The sequence below is a fragment of the Xenopus tropicalis genome, chromosome 10 (genome assembly GCF_000004195.4).
Source record: "Xenopus tropicalis strain Nigerian chromosome 10, UCB_Xtro_10.0, whole genome shotgun sequence".
Taxonomy (NCBI): Eukaryota; Metazoa; Chordata; class Amphibia; order Anura; family Pipidae; genus Xenopus; species Xenopus tropicalis.
The window spans coordinates 31,804,184-31,823,852 of NC_030686.2; the positions used below are offsets into that span (position 1 = coordinate 31,804,184).

The window sequence follows — 19,669 nt, forward strand, 5'->3', positions numbered from 1 at the left end:
TCGTGTGTCTAAAATGGGCCCCACAAGAGTTGGGGGCCCGAGTGCACTCGCACCTCCAGTAGCTACCCATTGCCAAAAAGTTGAAGTTACTGTTTTATTACTACAAAGAAAAGGGACATCATTTGCTTAAAAGGGGCTCTATAAATTTTTTTATCTGGTTTCTGGATAGGAGATCCCATACCTGTAGTCCGTAAATCAACAACATATCATAAATGCCACCAAAAAGCTTGCCTATAAAGTCTGTAGACACTAAAATATCTTCAGTGGGCTCTGCCACATTGATATTGGTCAACACAAGAAAATTTTGAGTCACTCAGAGAAAAAAAGGTTTGCTCCCTTAGTGCAAAATTGAATAAAAAATGTATTAAATGAAAACATACAACTTGCATATGCAATGTTGCAGAACAATATATTTTGGCATGCACTGAGATAGAGTGAGCCAGGGAAATAAGGAAAATATTATCTTATTTTCCCTATGCTGCAGTATAACGACAGCATAGGGAAAATAATACCATGTTATGGTGGCATCATTTCATCTTACACCTGGAGAACGTCTAGATCCCAGTTCTCCAAATGTAACTAAACTTCAGGTGCGGCTGGACGGAATGCCACCCAGTCTGCTGCCAGACTTGAGAATCCCAACATCCCTTATGTTTGAGGAATGGTCTTTAATGTTTTTATACACTTCCCTAGGGAAATGGCACATGGTATGATTTGTTGCCCGGATTCATCTCCTCCATCACCGGTGGGAAATATAAGAAAATACCTTTGCATGTATGGCAATCGGTCACATTTTCCTATGGCATATCAGGAAATGTGTCACCCATGAATAAATCTGGGCTACCGGCTAAAAAGAGAAATGTCAAAATCCCCAAATCGCCCCTGTTGCCTATGATTTCTTGTAAGTACCTGCACCGGGCATGTACTTGTCAGGGCTCCAGTATAAAACTGTGAAATAAAAATACACTGTTTTGATAAATTAAGCCAACAATTGGTGTTGTTTGTTTTACAGAGTGAAAACTACAATGAAGATTATTCAGCATTGCCAACTGATGATTATCATTCTAAAGAGAGTTATATCTCAGTACCAGTACTTTGCAACAAAAAGGAAATACAGAATTTCACCCAAATCTATCAGCCAATAGTATACAGTCTATTATTTGTTACTGGCATGGTTGGTAATGGCCTTGTTTTACTAACTTACTGGTTTTGCCGAAAAATAAAATCAATGACAGATGTCTACTTAATCAGCTTAGCCTTGGCTGATCTCCTCTTGGTCCTGAGCTTTCCCTTTTTAGGCATTAATGCTGTTCAGGGGTGGATATTTGGAAATATAATGTGCAAAGTGGTACAAGGATTGTATTCTGTAAACTTTTTCAGCGGATTGCTTTTTTTGACATGCATCAGTGTGGACAGGTATATTGAGATTGTCCAAGCAGTGCAAGCTCATAAATGTCGGCACAAGTCCATCTATTATAGCAAGCTGACTTGTATAGTTGTCTGGGTGTTCTCTCTTTTACTTACCCTTCCTCAGTTCATATATAGCCACTCTGAGTCTATTGGAGGATTCTACCACTGCAAGATGATATTTCCAGAAGAAGTCACCGCTACTGTGAAAGGAATTAGCAATGTCGCCCAGATCATATTTGGTTTTATTATACCTTCATTAGTAATGGTCTTTTGTTATTCGGTTATTGTCAAGACTCTGCTGTCTAGCAAGACCTTAAGAAGGCATAAAACACTTAAAGTTATTATTTCTCTTGTGGTGGTCTTTGTCATGTTCCAGCTACCACACAGTGTGGTTATATTCCTGGAGACTGCAGATATATTACAGAGCAAGCAAATGCCCTGTGAAGTTAGCAAGAAGAAAGATGTCGCTCTCATTGTAACTAGTAGCCTGGCATTCACCAGATGTTGTCTAAACCCTATTCTTTATGCATTCGTTGGAGTCACGTTTAGAAGAGATATCCTGCTCCTGTTGAAGAATCTTGGCTGTATATCAAGAGCAAGTACCACATACAATGGTTCCAGAAGACTACATGCCAGCTCTGTGCACATAGATACAAGTAGCTTCAGCTTATAAATGCAAGAAAAGCAAGCCACAAGCATTAAAATCATTAGAGGGGTCATTAACGGCAGGGGTATCTCATTCAGCCATTGTTAAGTAATTTAGTCCCTGCACTGCTAATTATTATGATCCATTTTAAACCAAACAGAAGTCTTACTAAAGCAATATACAATAAAAATGTATGTGTCCACTTTGTGATACAGTGTTTTATTTTTAAAAGGCTTTCTTAAAGACTGTAACTGCATATTCTGGTGTAGGAAATCCTTCTTCTTTTAAGAAGAAGGCCAAATTATTAGTGATGGGCAAATCTGTCTTGTTTCACTTCGCTAGAAATTCGCCAAATGGCGAACATTCGCAAAATCCATTGAAGTCAATAGGTATTTTTTTCACGTGACTTTTTCCAAACTGTGCAAAATGAGTGTCCCTTTTCCTTTTCTCCTAGAGAATTAGACAGCTAAGGGGGTCCTTAGTTTAAGAGGGAAATGAGCTCCCTTTTCTGGATCAAAGAATGACCAATGCAGAATCTTAGTTTGGCCAGAAGATGGAAAGGTGTTAAATTATATAAGCTGGAGCAGCCATGTACTCTATAGCCATTTTGAGAAGAATCCCACTTGTACAAGCAAGTTAGGGCAGAAGTGAAACCTAGGTCAGGTAGCGGCCTAGTCAGCGTCAGGTTATACTTTCATTGGTCACATTATCTGTGAGTATATGCCTGACACGTGCTAGAATGTAAATCGCCGGTGGGATGGCATACACGGAGCCGCGATTTGCCGAAGTCACCAAAGTTTCCTCTCAATGCAACTTCCGCAACTTCTGAAAATCGTGGTGCCATGTATGCCATCCCGCCAGCGATTTACATTCTAGCCAGTGGGATGGCATTTCGGGGAGATTTGACGCACACCGACTAATCTCCCCGTGTGTAAATACACCAATTTACACTCACAATAGTGCTGTTCTGAGTCCTCTGTAAAAAGAAACACTGCATTTTTTTTCTCTCGGCTCAAACCATCTGGGCACAGGCATGAGCCTACCTAGCCTGCTCCTCTTTCCCTGTCCCCCTCCCTTCTCCCTCCTCCCCTCCCAACTCTGATCTGAGTTGAGAGCTAGGAGAGAGAAGTTATGTCACACCAAGCTAAAAGGCAGTTGCTATCTTAAACAAACAGGGAGAGCTTCTAGGGCTGTTTGCTCAGGTATAAAGGTTAAAGCATTCTACAGAAGAAATACAGAGTTTTAGCTGGCACTATTGCGGCTAATCTGTTGGGAATAAACTGCCTCGGTAGCTTTCTTTCTACTTTAGGTGTTCCTATGTAGATTAATTTAAATAAAGTTCTTCCTGTTTAAGTTTAAGAACTACTGGCGCTTGGATTGTTACCTTAACCCAAATGGTATAGTTGCACTACACCCTGGCCTTCAATATTTGCAAGGGCTTACACCTGAGATAAGGAATCTTATCCAGAGCAAACTTTGTTAAAGCAACTGGGTTTTGGAAGCCCGGGTAGTCCCAATTTACCATAGCCTTACAACAGCAATTGGGAAATGGTAAAAGATAATTGCATGTTCAAAATATTGATTAAACGTGCTCCCTTCCCTCTACAGCAGTGTAAGGTCCCCATACACGGGCGTATAGTAGTTGCCGATATCAGTCCCTTGGACCGATTCGGCAGTTTATCTGCCCGTGTAGGGGCAGAAACAAGAGGCCTGGCCAACCGATATCTGGCCTGAAATTGGCCAGATATCGATATTGGGCCAAACGATCAAATTTTTTTTTTTTAACTACACGCTTCCCGATATCGCCCACCCGTAGGTGGGGATATCGGGTGCAGATCCGCTCGCTTGGGGATCTCGCTAAGCGAGCGGATCTCAGCGTGTATGGGGACCTTTACAGTGCAGTTTTGGATATTTACAAAACATTGCGTATTGGTATGTGGCTGGTTAATGATAGATGAGAAGCAGGACACTTTGGAGGTGAATGATGACGTGGCCTTTAGTCCCATGATCAGCACATTGTTAATTTGAATGTATTTTTTCACTTTATTTACTTAATGTGCATAAACGCTGCCCAAAGCTGTGGTGATTAGAACGAAGCCCTGGGGTCCTTAATGTCAGCAAAAGTTAGGGCAGTAGTTTCTCCATCTAATTAATGCTTTTTAGACTAAATTGCAGCAGCTCTGGGATTAATAAGATTTACTAGTAAGATTGATTTTAACTTATTTTTACACTTCTTTAAGTTGAAAGAATAAAAGGTGTAGCCAGGTACAATGTTACCACTGACAGTCAGTCAGTCCCCCTATACTGTCCCCCATATGTCACCCAACTTGCACCCATAGGACCTGGGGACGTTCATTGGGTTGTGCATGCACATTTATCTTCTCTATGTCTTTCTGATCACTGACATACTTTGCACGCTTCCTATGCAAAAGTGGTGGGTATGTATAAAAAGGCAAAGCCAGGACTGTCATAGCATAAAAGAAGCATTTTATACAACCACAGCAATGAGAATCATGATCTCAAGTGACTTATATTTTGTAGAAAGGGATATATTTTGTAGACATACATGTCTGAGTCTTGAGGTTATTTGTAGATTAAAATATTTATTTTTATTTAATTAGTTCATTAATGACATTAATGGCAATTTGGTAGTGAAACTATAATTTGCAGCACAAAAATGAAAATATAGTGCAGTAAGTCTGCAAGCTTTTGTGTCTCAGATGCCAAGACACAGTAAGTTTAAAGTGATAACACCCATAAAATTAGTGACTAATAAGACCCAAAGGGAACACAGTGAGTCAGAAAGTTTTTTTGAAGCCTGTTCAGAAGGGAAAGAAGAAAAGGAGCTGCAAGTAATATGGGCTACTGCCCATGGGCAAATTTGCCCAGTGTTGATAAATGAGCCCTAGTTACAATAAGGGGAAAAAGGGTTAACTTTTCAGTGGGTGAATGTTTAAAAACTGAAGATGCAATATTATGGGGGGGGTGTTATCCTATATTTATGCTCTTCCTATATTTTCATTTGATGTATCTATTTTCATTATTTGACACTAGATGGCATTGCTGCTGTTGGAAGCCCTTATGTTACGCTGTTAGATTTTTGCTCTCAAATTGCCTTTGTTTGTAAAGGGACTTTTAGTATGTATGTACCTATACACTATGTACATATATATTTATTCATATAGCACTACACTGTACATTAAAACAACACATTAATAGGACAGATGGTGAATGATAAAATAAAAGAATATAAATGCAAAAATACAATTATGGTCAAGTTTAAGTGTAAAGAGACAGGAGGAAGCAGGTCCCACCCCAGAGTGCTAAGCAGGAATGTGTTAGACTGGAGCACCAGGGGCCCGCTAGAGAATCTGATTACAAGGGCCCCCAAAAATTCCCAAAGTAAATAGCCACCTTAATACAAATCCTGGCATTAAAAATTGCCCATATATGAAAAGCTTTGATTAGAAACAGATACACAAGTGATCCCCAACCAGTGGCTCGTAAGCAGCATGTTACTCACCAAACTCTCTGATGTTGCCTCAAACCAGGTTTTCATTTTTGAATTTCTGACTAGAAGACAAGATTTGGAGGCATAAAGACCATGTTTACTGTCAAGCAGAGCCTCCTGTAGGCTGCCAGTCATCATTGGGCTATCAAATAACCAATCAAAGCCCTTATTGGTCACCCCCTTGGAATTTGTCTCATGCTTGCGTTGCTCCCCAACATTTTTTACATTTAAATGTTACTCGTGGGTAAAAAAGGTTGGGGACCCCTGCACTAGGTAGTGAAACGGTGGAATACACTGAACAAGAATCTTTGCTCTGTATAGAATTGTTTCTCTGTATCAATGCAGAGTGAAGTTGTCCAATCTGCTGCTGAACTAAAACTAATAGCATCCAACTATAGGTTGCTGGGGTATGCAGGTACTTCAAAAGTATGATAGGAAGCAAGTGAACACATTTTAGAATTCAATGTAAAATTGAAAAAAAACAGTGCCAGGCCCAGCTGATTAGGTGTCCTATGTAACCCGCCCAGCCACCTTGCTGCCCCTCCTAGCATGCACACACTTGGTAAGGAGAGTGGGGTGAAGAGGGATCAGTGGGCAGACAGGGAGACAGGGATCCTGAGCGGTACTGGGCCTCGGGAACTAGGGGTAGGCAGACAAGAGGTACGTGCCTAGTGCCCCTGCCCCAGTGTTGTGCTCTAGGCATGTGCAACCTCTGCCTACCCCTATTTCTGGCCCTGAAAAAGATGGTCAAAGGCTTACTGTCTTCAAGCTCTTTAGCCTCTCCAAAATGTACTGAATTGGGTTTCACCCCCTTTTTCAGGACAGATTCTTCCAAGGCAGCCAGGACAAAGAAACCGCCTCCAGAACTGCAAAGAAGAAGGCATTTCTCTAGATTTGTGCAAAGCTACAGTATATCACAGGCAGTCAGAGGTACAGCATTAATTGCTCTCCTTTGCACCCCCTGCAGTTAACATGCCAATGGCCTCTGTGTGGGTGGCAGGGCAGAACTTACTGAAAGTGACAGGAGGACCTTAAAGGTGCCCATAAACGTGAAGATCCGCTCGCTTGGCGAGGTCGCCAAGTGAGCGGATCTTCTCCCGATATCCCTACCTATGGGTGGGCAATATCGGGGAACATGTAGGCTAATTCGATCGACTAAATCTTTTAACCTGCCCAAACGATATCTGGCCAATTTCAGGCCAGATATCGGTCAGGCATGCCCCTCGTTCCTGCCCCTACAGCGGGCCCCTGCCCCTACACAATTAGCCCGTGTATTAAGTCCTTAAGTCCTTGTGGTCCCCAGCCATGATGGATGCTGCCCACTTTATTTTAAATTGCTGTGCCATACTAGAGTCCTGTAATACTCATGGGCGCAGAAGAATGAAGGATCTGGAAGACTCAAGAAAGTTAATGGCCCACGCTTTGGGTCAGATCTTGAACTCTGTCAATGGCTCTGATGTTTCATGTTAACAGTTAGCTATGTCATCAACATTTGCCATCTCATGGAGTTTACACATAGTGGTCTTCCAGTAACATTAAGTCCAACGATTTTGCTCTTTTGATCCTATAGTATAGTATGGTTTAGCATCTGTCACTCCAGCATGACAGGTAACCTTTTCAGCCCAAAAGCAGCAGATCTTCCCCCACCACACAATTCACTATTAACTGCCTAGTGATAAACTATCTCTTACCTGCAGCCATTACCTTATGGTATGACTCTAGGGCAGCAGTTAGAAATACCAGTGCATTTGGTGGGCACTGATGGAGAAACACAAAAAATATCAGCATCTCATGGTGAGATCAAAAGACCTTAATGTGTCATAAAATGGACATGTTACTCATTTGTGTAACAGGACAACTTTGGTTTTCACCAATGCCCTTTTGGGACCCCAGAACTTTTTGCTGCTGAGCTGACAAGGAACCTGCGCACTACAGAGATCAGACCAGACAAACATTACAGACAAGGTGGAGATGAAGAAGTCGTTGTGATCGTGCCAAGGTCAGGACAAGCAGCAAGTATCAGAGTAAAAAAAAAACAAGGTTCAGCAAGATCTGAACAACTAGAAGGCAGCTTGGGCCAGGTAAAGAGCGAGAGGAAAGGCAAAGGAAAGGCAACCATGCACAAACCACATCCACAACATGAACCAGGATAAGGACAGGGAAAGCGACTAATGGGAAGGTTAAAAAAACCTGCACCCCCCCAATGGTGTTATACACATGGACTTGACATCATTGCACCCCCATAACAACACCACAAATGTTGCAGTGAAGCATTAAACCCACAGCCTGATTGAAAGTGTGTGCAGTAGATGAGGGGGGTTTATAGCGTTTCCTTTTTATATATAGGCATGAAAGGCTCGCCCCCTTATGTGGCCACCCAAGGCATGGGCCCTCAGTCCTCTGCCAAATGTGAGTGAGATCCCCGTACTAAGGCAATATTTAGTAACAATTTAATAGTACTATACAGATTTGGTAGCTGACCACACCATAAAGAAACAGCAGCAGCAAACCAATATATCAATACAAGATCTATAAAAGAAGCTTTGAAGAAGAGGAGAGGAATGTGAACTATATATTATATTTTTTTATGTTATCGGATTCTCAGTTTTTCAACTTCATGTACCTGTAACCGTGCCCAGTCTCTATCTGATAGAGATTTGATATATCATGGGAGAAAGGGCGGGTGTTTAGAGTCAACAGAGAGCTGATGTCTGGTTTCCATGACTGCCTCCAGCAGGGACTGCATACAAACACAGCCCCCTCCCAGGAACACTCAATGACGTGCAGGTGATACTGCTCTGTAATTGGTGTGTCCTTCACCGAAAGCCCAGCACCGCACCTCTGTTTGCTGTCAATATAGTCATCACTACACACAGAGCCAGAAAATCTGCTAAATGCCCTTTGCTTTTATTATAGTGCAAGATAACCCTTACTCAAGTGTGGCGACCATGGCATGAAAGGATTGAGGCTAGTCAGTCAACAAAAATCTCTTCCATCTACTGCTTTATTTAAAGGTGATTTCTTTTCTGAATAAACTTTTTGTATGATGTATTGTAAACAGTGACTGGGACAATTTGCATTTCGTAACAAATGGGCACACCTTGTGTTCACTTGTGATTACAAATATTTTACTTATTTGACGTACTTCAACTTTACAGTTTCCTGCAGGCAAAAATAAAGAAAGGATGTGTGTTGGGCAATAAGAACTGGGGTTGGAAAAATGTGGGGCCCACAGCATAAAAAATACATTGTTTATTCCTAGTAGTTGCTTGCTAGGAATAAACACTCAGTGTTTAAACACTGTCACACAAACTTTCAGCTGCATGAACAGCATTGATAGTATCATTATTACTATTAATCTTAATATATCACTTTATAGTGTCGGAGGATTCAAATCCCAGAGGTGGGCCAAGCCTGCTGGGCACCCTAGGCAAATCAGGCAACCACCTTGCCCTTGCTTGGTGACAATTGGCAGTGGGGCAGGAGAGCTGGGACTAGGGTAGGCAGAAGAGATACCTGCCTAACACCCCCCAACCCTTGTGCCCTAGGAAGGTGCCTCTTTTACCAACCCCCAGTTCTGGCCCTGACAAATACATAACAGACATAACAGTTTGCACATACAGACAGAGACATTTCAATAGTACATGCACATAGTTACAATTGGATATTGTTATGAGAGACTTGCTCACAAGAGCTTACAGTCTAAAAATGTATGCCAATTTACATTCTTTCTCACCCACACAGGCCCAGACACACATTTCCAGTCACACACAGCTAGCTACCCACCCATCCACTGACACAGGCACACCCATGCCACGGTAAATACTTTTCAGCCCACACAGGAGCAGGCAGAGTAGGGACAGGCAGAGGCCAGTTGACAGGCTGATTTTCTGCTTGCACTTATACGCCGGCCAAGATTCAGCCCAATGTGGCATTAACCATAAATCTCACTTTCCCTTCCCTTATTTAGTATTGCCATATTTCTCTTCCTCCACAGACAAAAGCAGAATTTGCCTCATCAGAGCTGCTGACTAATTGCTTTTATTTTTCCAGTTCTGCATTGTTGCGCCATTATCAGAATGAACACACAGAGATTCATTGTTGCACCTTTCTGCCATTAGAATAGCACACAACATTTTACTTTGTGGTGACAAACATAAGATAAGGAAGGTCCTTAAAGTAAGCAATGGCCACAGAAAAATTAGAATGAGCACATTTGGTAATTTAAACAGGTCTAATATGCAAAACGTATTTCATAAACAAAACTAATTTTAGTTTCATTAAAGGGAAAGTTGAGCTTAGAGTCAACTTCCAGTAGATATTGACAATCAAAGACAATTGGTATGTTTAATCTATTTATTTCTTTTTTGTTTAACTTGAATGCATAGTGACATTTAGTTCTATTTTAAGCTCTCCGGGCTGGGACCTTCATTTTATTGTATCACTTACCACATGGCACTTGGGCAAGTTTATAATTGCTCAAGCCTTTCAGTTCCTCAACTCATGTGGGGTTTCGGACAAAAATAGCTAATTGAGTTTTTTTTACATGAATGGGCTTTATTAAATAATAAACTCAAATGTCAAGTTTAAACTCAAATAGTTCCTCGTGTTTCTCTACATAATCTCACCACACACCTTCCCACAGTAAATTCCTATATCAGATATACCAGATATAAAGATACCTATGCTAAAAACTTAGTTTGTGGCCCCCATCACTTATATGGTCATAGTGGCTATTTTCAAATCCTCAATAATATGCAAATTACCAATTTAAAGTAATTAACAAATTAATTACTAAAGTCTTAGGGCTGAGGATTTAGCCTAAATCAAACATGTTTTATGATGAGCTGAAATATATAAAGAGTTGCAGAAAATATGCAAAATATACTCATAATTATTTATGTCAAATATCACATTAAGTTGCCGATGGCAACTACATAAAATGATAATAAAAATATGTCAGTGGTTACTGTGGCCTTCAGTTCCTGCTGTTTCAGTATATATAAGGTAATTTATATGAATCTTTATAGATAGAAGGACAGAGTCCTGAAAAGAAGGATGGTTCTGTCTTAAGAAGGATATTTGGCTACCCTAATTAATGGTCATGGAACCGCAACAATATGTCATTGCATTTTGTTTGGTGGCCAGTTGCAACCAGTTGTAACTAGGCATGGGCATTTAGTAGGGCAATGTGGTCTGGTCTAGTGACTTTTGTGCCTCGAGGGGCTGGGTAGAGGGGTGGTGCTCCCTCCCTTGTAATCTAATTTACTTTGCACTTAGGAACTTCACTAACAAGGGATAAGGTCACTATCTTATGCATGGGTGAACAACCGATATTTGTTAATACAGGTATAGGACCCGTTATCCAGTATGCTTGGGACCAAGGGTATTCCGGATAAGGGGTCTTTCCGTAATTTGGATCTCCATACTTTAAGTCTACTAAAAAATCAATAAAACATTAATTAAACCCAATAGGATTGTTTTTCATCGAATAAGGATTCATTATATCTTAAATGGAGTCTATGGGAGACGATACTTCCATATTTCGGAGCTTTCTGGATAATGGGTTTCCGGATAAGGGATCCCATACCTGTATAAATACATATAATTTCTGTAGCTATCTTCCCTGACAACAATCATGCTGGATCCAACAGTTGCTTATATCAGTTGTACCAAGGCAGGCCCGAACTGACAATCTGTGGATTATAGTAAATGCCAGATGGGCTGCTTTAAAATGCCACAGACAATCATTATTTATTGGGCTGGTGGGGGGCAGTTTGTGCCTCTGTGTACTTGAAATGCTAAGGCCTATTTTGTATCCCAGTCTGGACATGCACCTAGGCAGCTATTTTCTATGTGACCTAAATACCAGACAGTTGAACAATAGCAAAGATTTATTTATTTATGCTGCTTTTCTGGAATTTTGTACATACATATTTGAATGTGACAAAGTCACCATTTAGATAAAAGTAGGGCAGCATAAATTGAAGATGGTTTCAAAAGTTTTTGTTTAAGCTCTTGGCCAACACACAGGCTAAGGCACATTTTCAAGTTCAAGGGGATACACAGGCCAGTGGGCTACCATTTTAATTAAAAACATCCAAAATGGGACACAATAAGGGGCTGATTTATCAAAGTCTGAATTTCAGACTACGTTTAGTAAAAAGTCATATCAAATACGAAAATTTCGGATCGCATTGTGGTCGGATGAAAATATTGTGGTATCCGAATCGTAAGCGGCGCAAAAAACTTTCTGACTTTGAACCTTTGGTGCATGTTTTTGGAAGCCTCCCATAGGACTCAATGGCACTCTGCAGCTCCAACCCAGCCCAAGGAAAGTCTCCCATAGGGCTCAATGGCACTCTGCAGCTCCAACCCGGCCCAAGGAAAGTCTCCCATAGGGCTCAATGGCACTCTGCAGCTCCAACCCGGCCCAAGGAAAGTCTCCCATAGGGCTCAATGGCACTCTGCAGCTCCAACCTGGCCCAAGGAAAGTCTCCCATAGGACTCAATGGCACTCTGCAGCTCCAACCCGGCCCAAGGAAAGTCTCCCATAGGGCTCAATGGCACTCTGCAGCTCCAACCCGGCCCAAGGAAAGTCTCCCATAGGGCTCAATGGCACTCTGCAGCTCCAACCCGGCCCAAGGAAAGTCTCCCATAGGGCTCAATGGCACTCTGCAGCTCCAACCCGGCCCAAGGAAAGTCTCCCATAGGGCTCAATGGCACTCTGCAGCTCCAACCTGGCCCAAGGAAAGTCTCCCATAGGACTCAATGGCACTCTGCAGCTCCAACCCGGCCCAAGGAAAGTCACGATAATGAGCTTTAATGAATAACCAAACTTTCGTACTTGTTGCAACAAATACGATTGTCGCAAAGTATGAAAAAGTTGCGGAAATTAACAAAAAATTCGCAGAATACAAGCACAGTTCTAAAAGTTAGAAAGAATACGAATTTTTAGCATTCGGACACAATCGTACCTTAATGAATAGGCCCCCTAAGTGTATTTTAAGGGTAACAACAGACCCGCTTTGTATTCCTCTCCTGCCGGCAACAAATCATCTCAAAATCCAGCATCTTCGCAAGATTATCTGGAAAAATAGATTAAATTCAGCAATTCCAGTGGATGCAGAGGGGCAGGTTTTTTCAGGTGCAATAGAATACCCCATTTGTCATGGTCCGAAGAGCACTGTCTAAATGCAAATCGTCAGTGGAAATCTTATGCGGTATGATTACTTCACGAAGTAGCACGAAGTTTCCTCCTGAGGAAATGTTTCCCAACCAGAAATTTGATTTTATCAGATGGAAAGGAAACAACGGATGTTTATCTGCCCACAGTAGTCATGATTTATCACGGGCGACAAAACGTCCTGTGTGCTAATACCCTAAGAGTTTTACAGTTTTACAGAGAAAATATTAGTTGCAGCTGTGCTTGAGTCTAGCAACCATTTAGCCACCTAGGTGGGTTCTTTGAACAAAGCCAAAAATCTAGCAGAACTGGTTACTGTTTACCTGTTTCTGTCTAGTGTGCACATTCAGTCACAAACACAAAGACAATAGGATAAGTGTGATTTCTGACAAGGTCTAAATCCCTTAAGGATGTTTTCGGTTCGGAGATTGTTTAGGGAGTAAAGTAAAAATAACTAAACAAACAGTAAGATTTTAGAGATTTCAGAGTATATGCCTGCCTTTAGTGGCTACCCCCAACCCATTAATAACTGTAAGGCAACAGCATATGTTCAAAGGTGTCCGCAATCCTTCCAAAAATTACTTACAAGTATATGTGAATTATTAAGCCATGTATACATACAATGTGCTAAGGGCAATACTACTTCTATTCTGCATGAATGGATTATACAGTGTTGGATTATGTCTCCTATTCATGTTAAAGTTATGGGTTATTTGGAGCATAAAAGAAAGTCATTTGGTCATTGTTGAGGCCCTATATCTTGTGTGCTACAAACATGACTTCAGTGTCTCTGATTTGTGCTTCTGACTGTTACACCTCACTTTTGCAAGTCATTTGCCAAATCCAAACTTCTGCTGCAGAGCGGTTATCTGCTACAATATCTGTGATTCACACCTTTATCATTTGGTACAGTTGGCATTTGGTCTTTATACTCCTTGCCTTACGTGCCAAAAGATAAGCCATTTGCATTGTTACAGTTTGTATAATCAATCCTACTTACTTCCCATTATGAGCAACATAAAAGTGAAATAAGTTATTGTAAAATGCAAAGGTTAATTCAAAATGAATGAGTTAATATTTTACTTATTTTGCATAATTTACCATGCTACCCTTGTCTTTAGCTGGCTATACACTGAAAGATCCGCTAGTTTTGTGAGGTCGCCAAATGAGTGGATCTTTTCCCGATATGCCTGATCGTTCAATATCAGATTGAGCCGAATGTTCTGCCCTTACACTGAACCATCAGATCACATAGACAGGATGCAGACAGTCGGGAAGAAAACTGCATCAATGCCCTGATGCGCTCTTCGCCCTATCAGAATTTTTAAACCCACCCAATTAACATCTGGACTATTTTTGGCCAAATGTCGGTCGGGCAAGCCTGTCTGAGGGCCCTGAGTCATAAGACTCAGACAGTCGCCAGATTTTATTTAAGGTGTATACAGCCAACTTTGCCCTTTTCTTTATTTTTAGATTGCAGCCTCATAAAATGGCACATTATATGAAAGATGATGGCACCTAAACCTTTACAGGACAATAAGCTAAAATTATATTTTTCATTGCACAGTTCAGTATCAACATGCCTGATAAAGGATCCTTACCAAACAAAATTGTTTCATCGAGGTGTGAATGGGTGGGTCAAAAAACACATCAGGCATTTTTGAGCTGCTAAAAAAAGCAAAGAGTGCCTACACCTGCACCTTCATGCTTTCGGGAGCTGCAGGAGGTGACCACAGGTGATTTTTAGATGGCTGAAATGCAGTTGCTGAAAAACGCTGAGTGTGCCAGTAATGTAACTATGTAGCATCTATGGTGCAAGGAAAGATCTCAGTCTGTCTGCATTGTAGCTCCTTTTAGGGCAGTGCTGTCCTTTTTAGGGTATTACCACACTGGGCTGGTTCTGCACTTATTCACAGAGGGGTGAAAAGAGCTCTTTAGGCCAGCGCCACACAGGGCAGATTCACAGCCTGCGAATAAACGCAGGCCTAGAATCCACCCCTGCAGTATAAAAAACTTTTGGTTGTGCCTGCTCCTGGAGCCGTTGTGTCGGCCCGGTCGCAGGCACACACAGTGGAGTTCGGTGTGAAATTGCTTATGCAAGAAAAGTATTTGGTGCTTCATAATTTTAGTATTGGACAGAGGAGCTGTGTCTTTTTAAGTTCATGCACAGTCATAAGTGGCAATTACTAGTTGTTGGTGTACAATTGTGAAATTAATATAAAGAGAGCTCAGGATGGAAAGCTGAAAATGGCGTATTCAGCTTCTCAAATCATTCCCAGTGATTTGCAAAGGTGCATGAAAGTTTCCTCAACTAGCCCCATAGAGCTGCACAACTATATAGAATGAAGGGAAATAGCTACAGTGGGTGCAGGGCTCATAACCACTCATGGGACCCCATAAACACAGAGTATGAAGAATTTTTATCGTACATGAAGAACTACTGCAGACTGGGGACACCAATACACAAATGCACACGGATCGGACTTGTGAACTTCCACTGCTGTGTTATACATATTCAATGTTTCCAAAAGCCGCAAATTGACGTTGTTCTTTACTGTTCACTCTTTTTTCTGTGTGAGAAATTATGTCAGGGAGGAACTCTTTACATTTTTCATGTCATGCACTTCTTTTCTAATAACTACCTAGGTTAGATTTTACAGGGTTTTGTGGGGGAAAAAAAGGTACTGACCTTCCTAAATAAATGTCTTTCTTCATTAATAAGATTGGTATCAAATATTATAATACCAATATTAAATCCAGTGGGAACCTTAGTATCATATGATCCTACAGCATATAGTGCCATTAAAAAACATTTAAGAACACCTGCACCATCATTTTTCTTATTCAGTTCAAAAAGCACAGCACATGGCTGGCATCGGCCTTTCCCTGTGCCTGTACCTGGAGCCATTGCATCGGGCCAGGTTCAGGTACACAGAGCGGATTTTGGTGCAGAATTGCATATTGTATTTTAGTGCTGAAATACGCTCTGTGTGCCTGCACCGGGCCGATGCAATGGCTCCAGGTACAGACACAGGAAAAGGCTGATGCAGAGGGCATTAGCCTAAAGCGGATTTATGCTGACTTACATTTTCATGAGTGCAGTAACCCACAGTAATCAACGAGAGATCTATTTTCTTTAGGTATAGCAGGCTGATCAAATGTATCACTGATTTCCTATGTATATTAATAAAAAGATCCAAGCATTTATCACACTCTGTAGGGTTCTGTAGCACAAAAATGCTTGAAAATGGCATATTCTACCCATAATGCAGCGTTTTCTCAAAAATGCTGCAAATTGTGTGTGATTTGGAAACTAACAGTGTAATGCCAGAAATAGGTAGAAGTAGTGGTATGTGATGTGTAGGTGCAGCAGCCTACAGGATCCCTTCAAGTAACATCTCTTCAACTAATAGATGTTATTTCCAAGGTTCCTTTGGGTCTGTGCACCCCAAACTTCGCACCTTGCATGTAAATTAATAAAAAATTAATAAAAAAAATATTAAAATCAAGCTGAACCAATGGACTGATAAAGTGCAAGGAGTGTATATATAATAAAGTCAAGCTCCTTGTGTGAACTTGTAAGAAGGAAAGTATGGGAGAGCATTGCCTTTTCTCTACCTGTAGTAAACACTGGTAGACAAAAGCCAATGAATACCCTTGTGTGACACTAACCTTTGGATTTCATGCATTAAGCAATGTGTTGTACATGTGCTCATAAAAGCCCTTAGTGCAGATACGCACTCAGCTCAAAAAAGCCAAGATGTGCATTCACGCCTGCGAAGAATTGATTTGTACTGTTAATGAATACTCATCATGGCAACATACAATGCATGGGTGGGAATTCTGAAATAGATAAGTATAAAAGGTTTTTCTTTTCCACTCTGGGTTAAGAAGTCAAAAGATAATGAAGGCTGTATAACAATGCAGGTAAAATGATTTACACACAAAGATATTCCTACTACAGAGCACATTTGTGCTGACTGCAAATAATGCTTTTACTTGCACGTATGTTTTTACTATTACTAATACTATTTTCACAAAAAAATAGAAAGCATTTTGGGAAGATTCGTCCATCAAGGTCAACCCTTCCAAGTAAACCCAACACACACATAAACCTATACTGACTTATCTATACACTCACATACAGTGGAGGAAATAATTATTTGACCCCTCACTGATTTTGTAAGTTTGCCAATGACAAAGAAATGAAAAGTCTCAGAACAGTATCATTTCAATGGTAGGTTTATTTTAACAGTGGCAGATAGCACATCAAAAGGAAAATCGAAAGTTATTTTTTCGATTTTCCTTTTGATGTGCTATCTGCCACTGTTAAAATAAACCTACCATTGAAATGATACTGTTCTGAGACTTTTCATTTCTTTGTCATTGGACAAACTTACAAAATCAGTGAGGGGTCAAATAATTATTTCCTCCACTGTACATAAACCATATATACCAACATCAATACTAATTGTAGATTTTAGTATCACAATACAGTACAACAATGCTTGTTCAAGAACTCATCCAGGCCCCTCTTATAGGCATTAACAGAATCTGCCATTACAACCTCACTAGGAACGGCATTCCACAACCTCACTGCCCTCAGTGTAAAAAAACCTATGCTGCTTCAAATAAAAGTTTCATTCCTCTAATGTAAAGGGGTGGCCTCTGGTGCGCGGATCCCCTTTATGGTAAAAAAGAACACCCCCTACCTGCCTATAATCTCCTCTAATGTACTTGTACTGAGTAATCATGTCCCCTAGCAAGCAGCTTTTTTCCAGACAAAACAACCACAACCCTGACAGTCTAACCTCATAGTTTAAATCTTCCATCCCCTTTACCAGTTTAGTTGCAGTCTCTGCACTCTCTCCAGCTCATTAATATCCTTCTTAAGGGCTGGAGCCCAAAACTGCACTGCATACTCAAGGTGAGGTCTTACCTTACATATTTTGTACAAAGAAGCAGGAGAATGATTTGTGACTGGGATGACTTTGTCTTAGACTAAGGGCAATGGCACATAAGGATATTAATCGCCCACAGTTACATCTCGGCTACTACCAAAATGGCAATAAAGTGAATCGTTCCTGCACAGGAAACTTTGGTTGACTTCGAAAAATGAAGAGCCGTGTTAATCTCCCCGTGTGCCACTGCCCTAATGGCACAATTCTGACTGCCACTGCCGCCAGCTACAACACTAAGATCAGCAGCAGTCAAAAAACCCCCTTGCCTGTCATGCATTTGTAATATTAATACATACCTCCCAACATTTGAAAAAATGGAAAGAGGGACAAAAAGAAATGCCACGCCTAAAGTGAAATTTTTTAACACGCCCATTTTTTGCAACCACACCCCTAAATACCACTCCTATTTTACTAAACCCCAATGCTTCTTGCACAAAAACGTCATGTTTTTATTCATATGAGTAAGGTACAGCATCCATTGCTGGATCTCACTGACATGAATAAAAAAATTTGAAGTTCTTGTGCAAGAAGCATTGGAGTGGAGTGTGCCCTTGTTCCTATCTTTTGCTGCTTTGTGGGTCTGCAATTTTATTGCTACTTTTTATTACTTATATTTCACAAGCCCTCTCCTATTTTTTGAGTTTGTCATTCAAACCACTTTCTGGTTGATAGGGTAAATCAGATCCTAGCTAGTTCCAACCTAGTTCCAACTGGAGAACTGCTGAACAAAAAACCAAATCATTCAAGAACTACAACTAAGTTCAAATCTCAGAATATCCCTGTCTACATCATAGTAAAGCTTTAAGGGCACTCTACCTGTCATCTTGTTTGTATAGGACTCTCCCTCTAGATAAAGATGAGTTGGAACTTGCTGAAAATTTCCTACAGGGGTGAGAATTCTACAAAGGGTGTGGTTCAGGTTAAGTCATGGAAATGTCAGTGAGACGCTCCTTCCATTATTTATCCCACAGGGTGAACAAATTGTTATACAATGTGCATTTACCAAGGATGGCAGTTGCTTCCCCATTTACAGATATGTGACACGTTTGTGTATAGGGTGTTAGGTGAAACAAGTTGTAGTTATTGTGACCAAAAACCCTTATCTTGGCTAGATCATGCAATGGCTAAACATGGGGCCAGTATAAGTGTTTTTGGTCACAGTTATGCTCGGTATCGTATGGAATGGGACAGAAAGGGCAGTCACCCTCCATTTATTTTGTTGCCCATCCACCATGCTTGAAAAAGCTATAGCTGCAAAATGCTTGTAATCACCCACCTGCCACAGAGGGCCCAGTGAGGGTCTCAACAGATATGCACAGATATGCAACATATGTTTACAATAGGGACTGGATAAACTTGTACTAAGAGTTATCTTCCATAACCATGTATTTCAAGAGCATACTACTGAGCTTTGCTTAATACAAAATAATGCCAGCTTCAATATATATGGCATCTATCTATACACGTTATAAATAAACTGGGTGTTGTTTTTGCTATGGAGTATTACATTCAAATGGAATTATCATCTGATTGTTTTATTATTAACAGGTATTTATTAAGTGCCAACATACAATAAATGAGTTTATACACTGAACATACAAAATTGCATGCAAAGTAATTAATAACAAATGCAAAAGGTAAAAAGGGCCTTGCCCAAAAGAACTTTAATCTTAAGGCATACAAATGAAGAGCTATGGGATATACAAAATTTGCAGCAGGCCTGAAAGCCAGTGGCAGGTTATCCAAGTCAAGAACTGCAAGGGCACCTGGGGGTGGGAACAAAAAGAAAATAATGTTAATTTATTATTGGTAGGAGCATGAAATATTGAAAAATTGTTTCCCCCTCCAGAGGTGTGGACTAATAGAGCCTGCATTCTGGTAGGAAGGAAATTTGTATCTTTTTTTCAATATATTGCCCCACCTGGCCACTAGTGATGAGCGAATCTGTCCCGGAA

General features: G+C 40.7%; 1 protein-coding gene across 1 annotated transcript; it reads left to right on the top strand.

Moving 5' to 3' along the window:
• The first annotated feature begins 1,023 nt into the window (after window positions 1-1,023).
• Window positions 1,024-2,248, top strand: LOC108648947 (C-C chemokine receptor type 9). Its single transcript, XM_018097861.2, has one exon. The coding sequence runs from the start codon at window positions 1,172-1,174 to the stop codon at window positions 2,081-2,083; it is 912 nt and encodes a 303-aa protein (XP_017953350.1). The 5' UTR covers window positions 1,024-1,171; the 3' UTR covers window positions 2,084-2,248.
• Window positions 2,249-19,669: the final 17,421 nt, after the last annotated feature.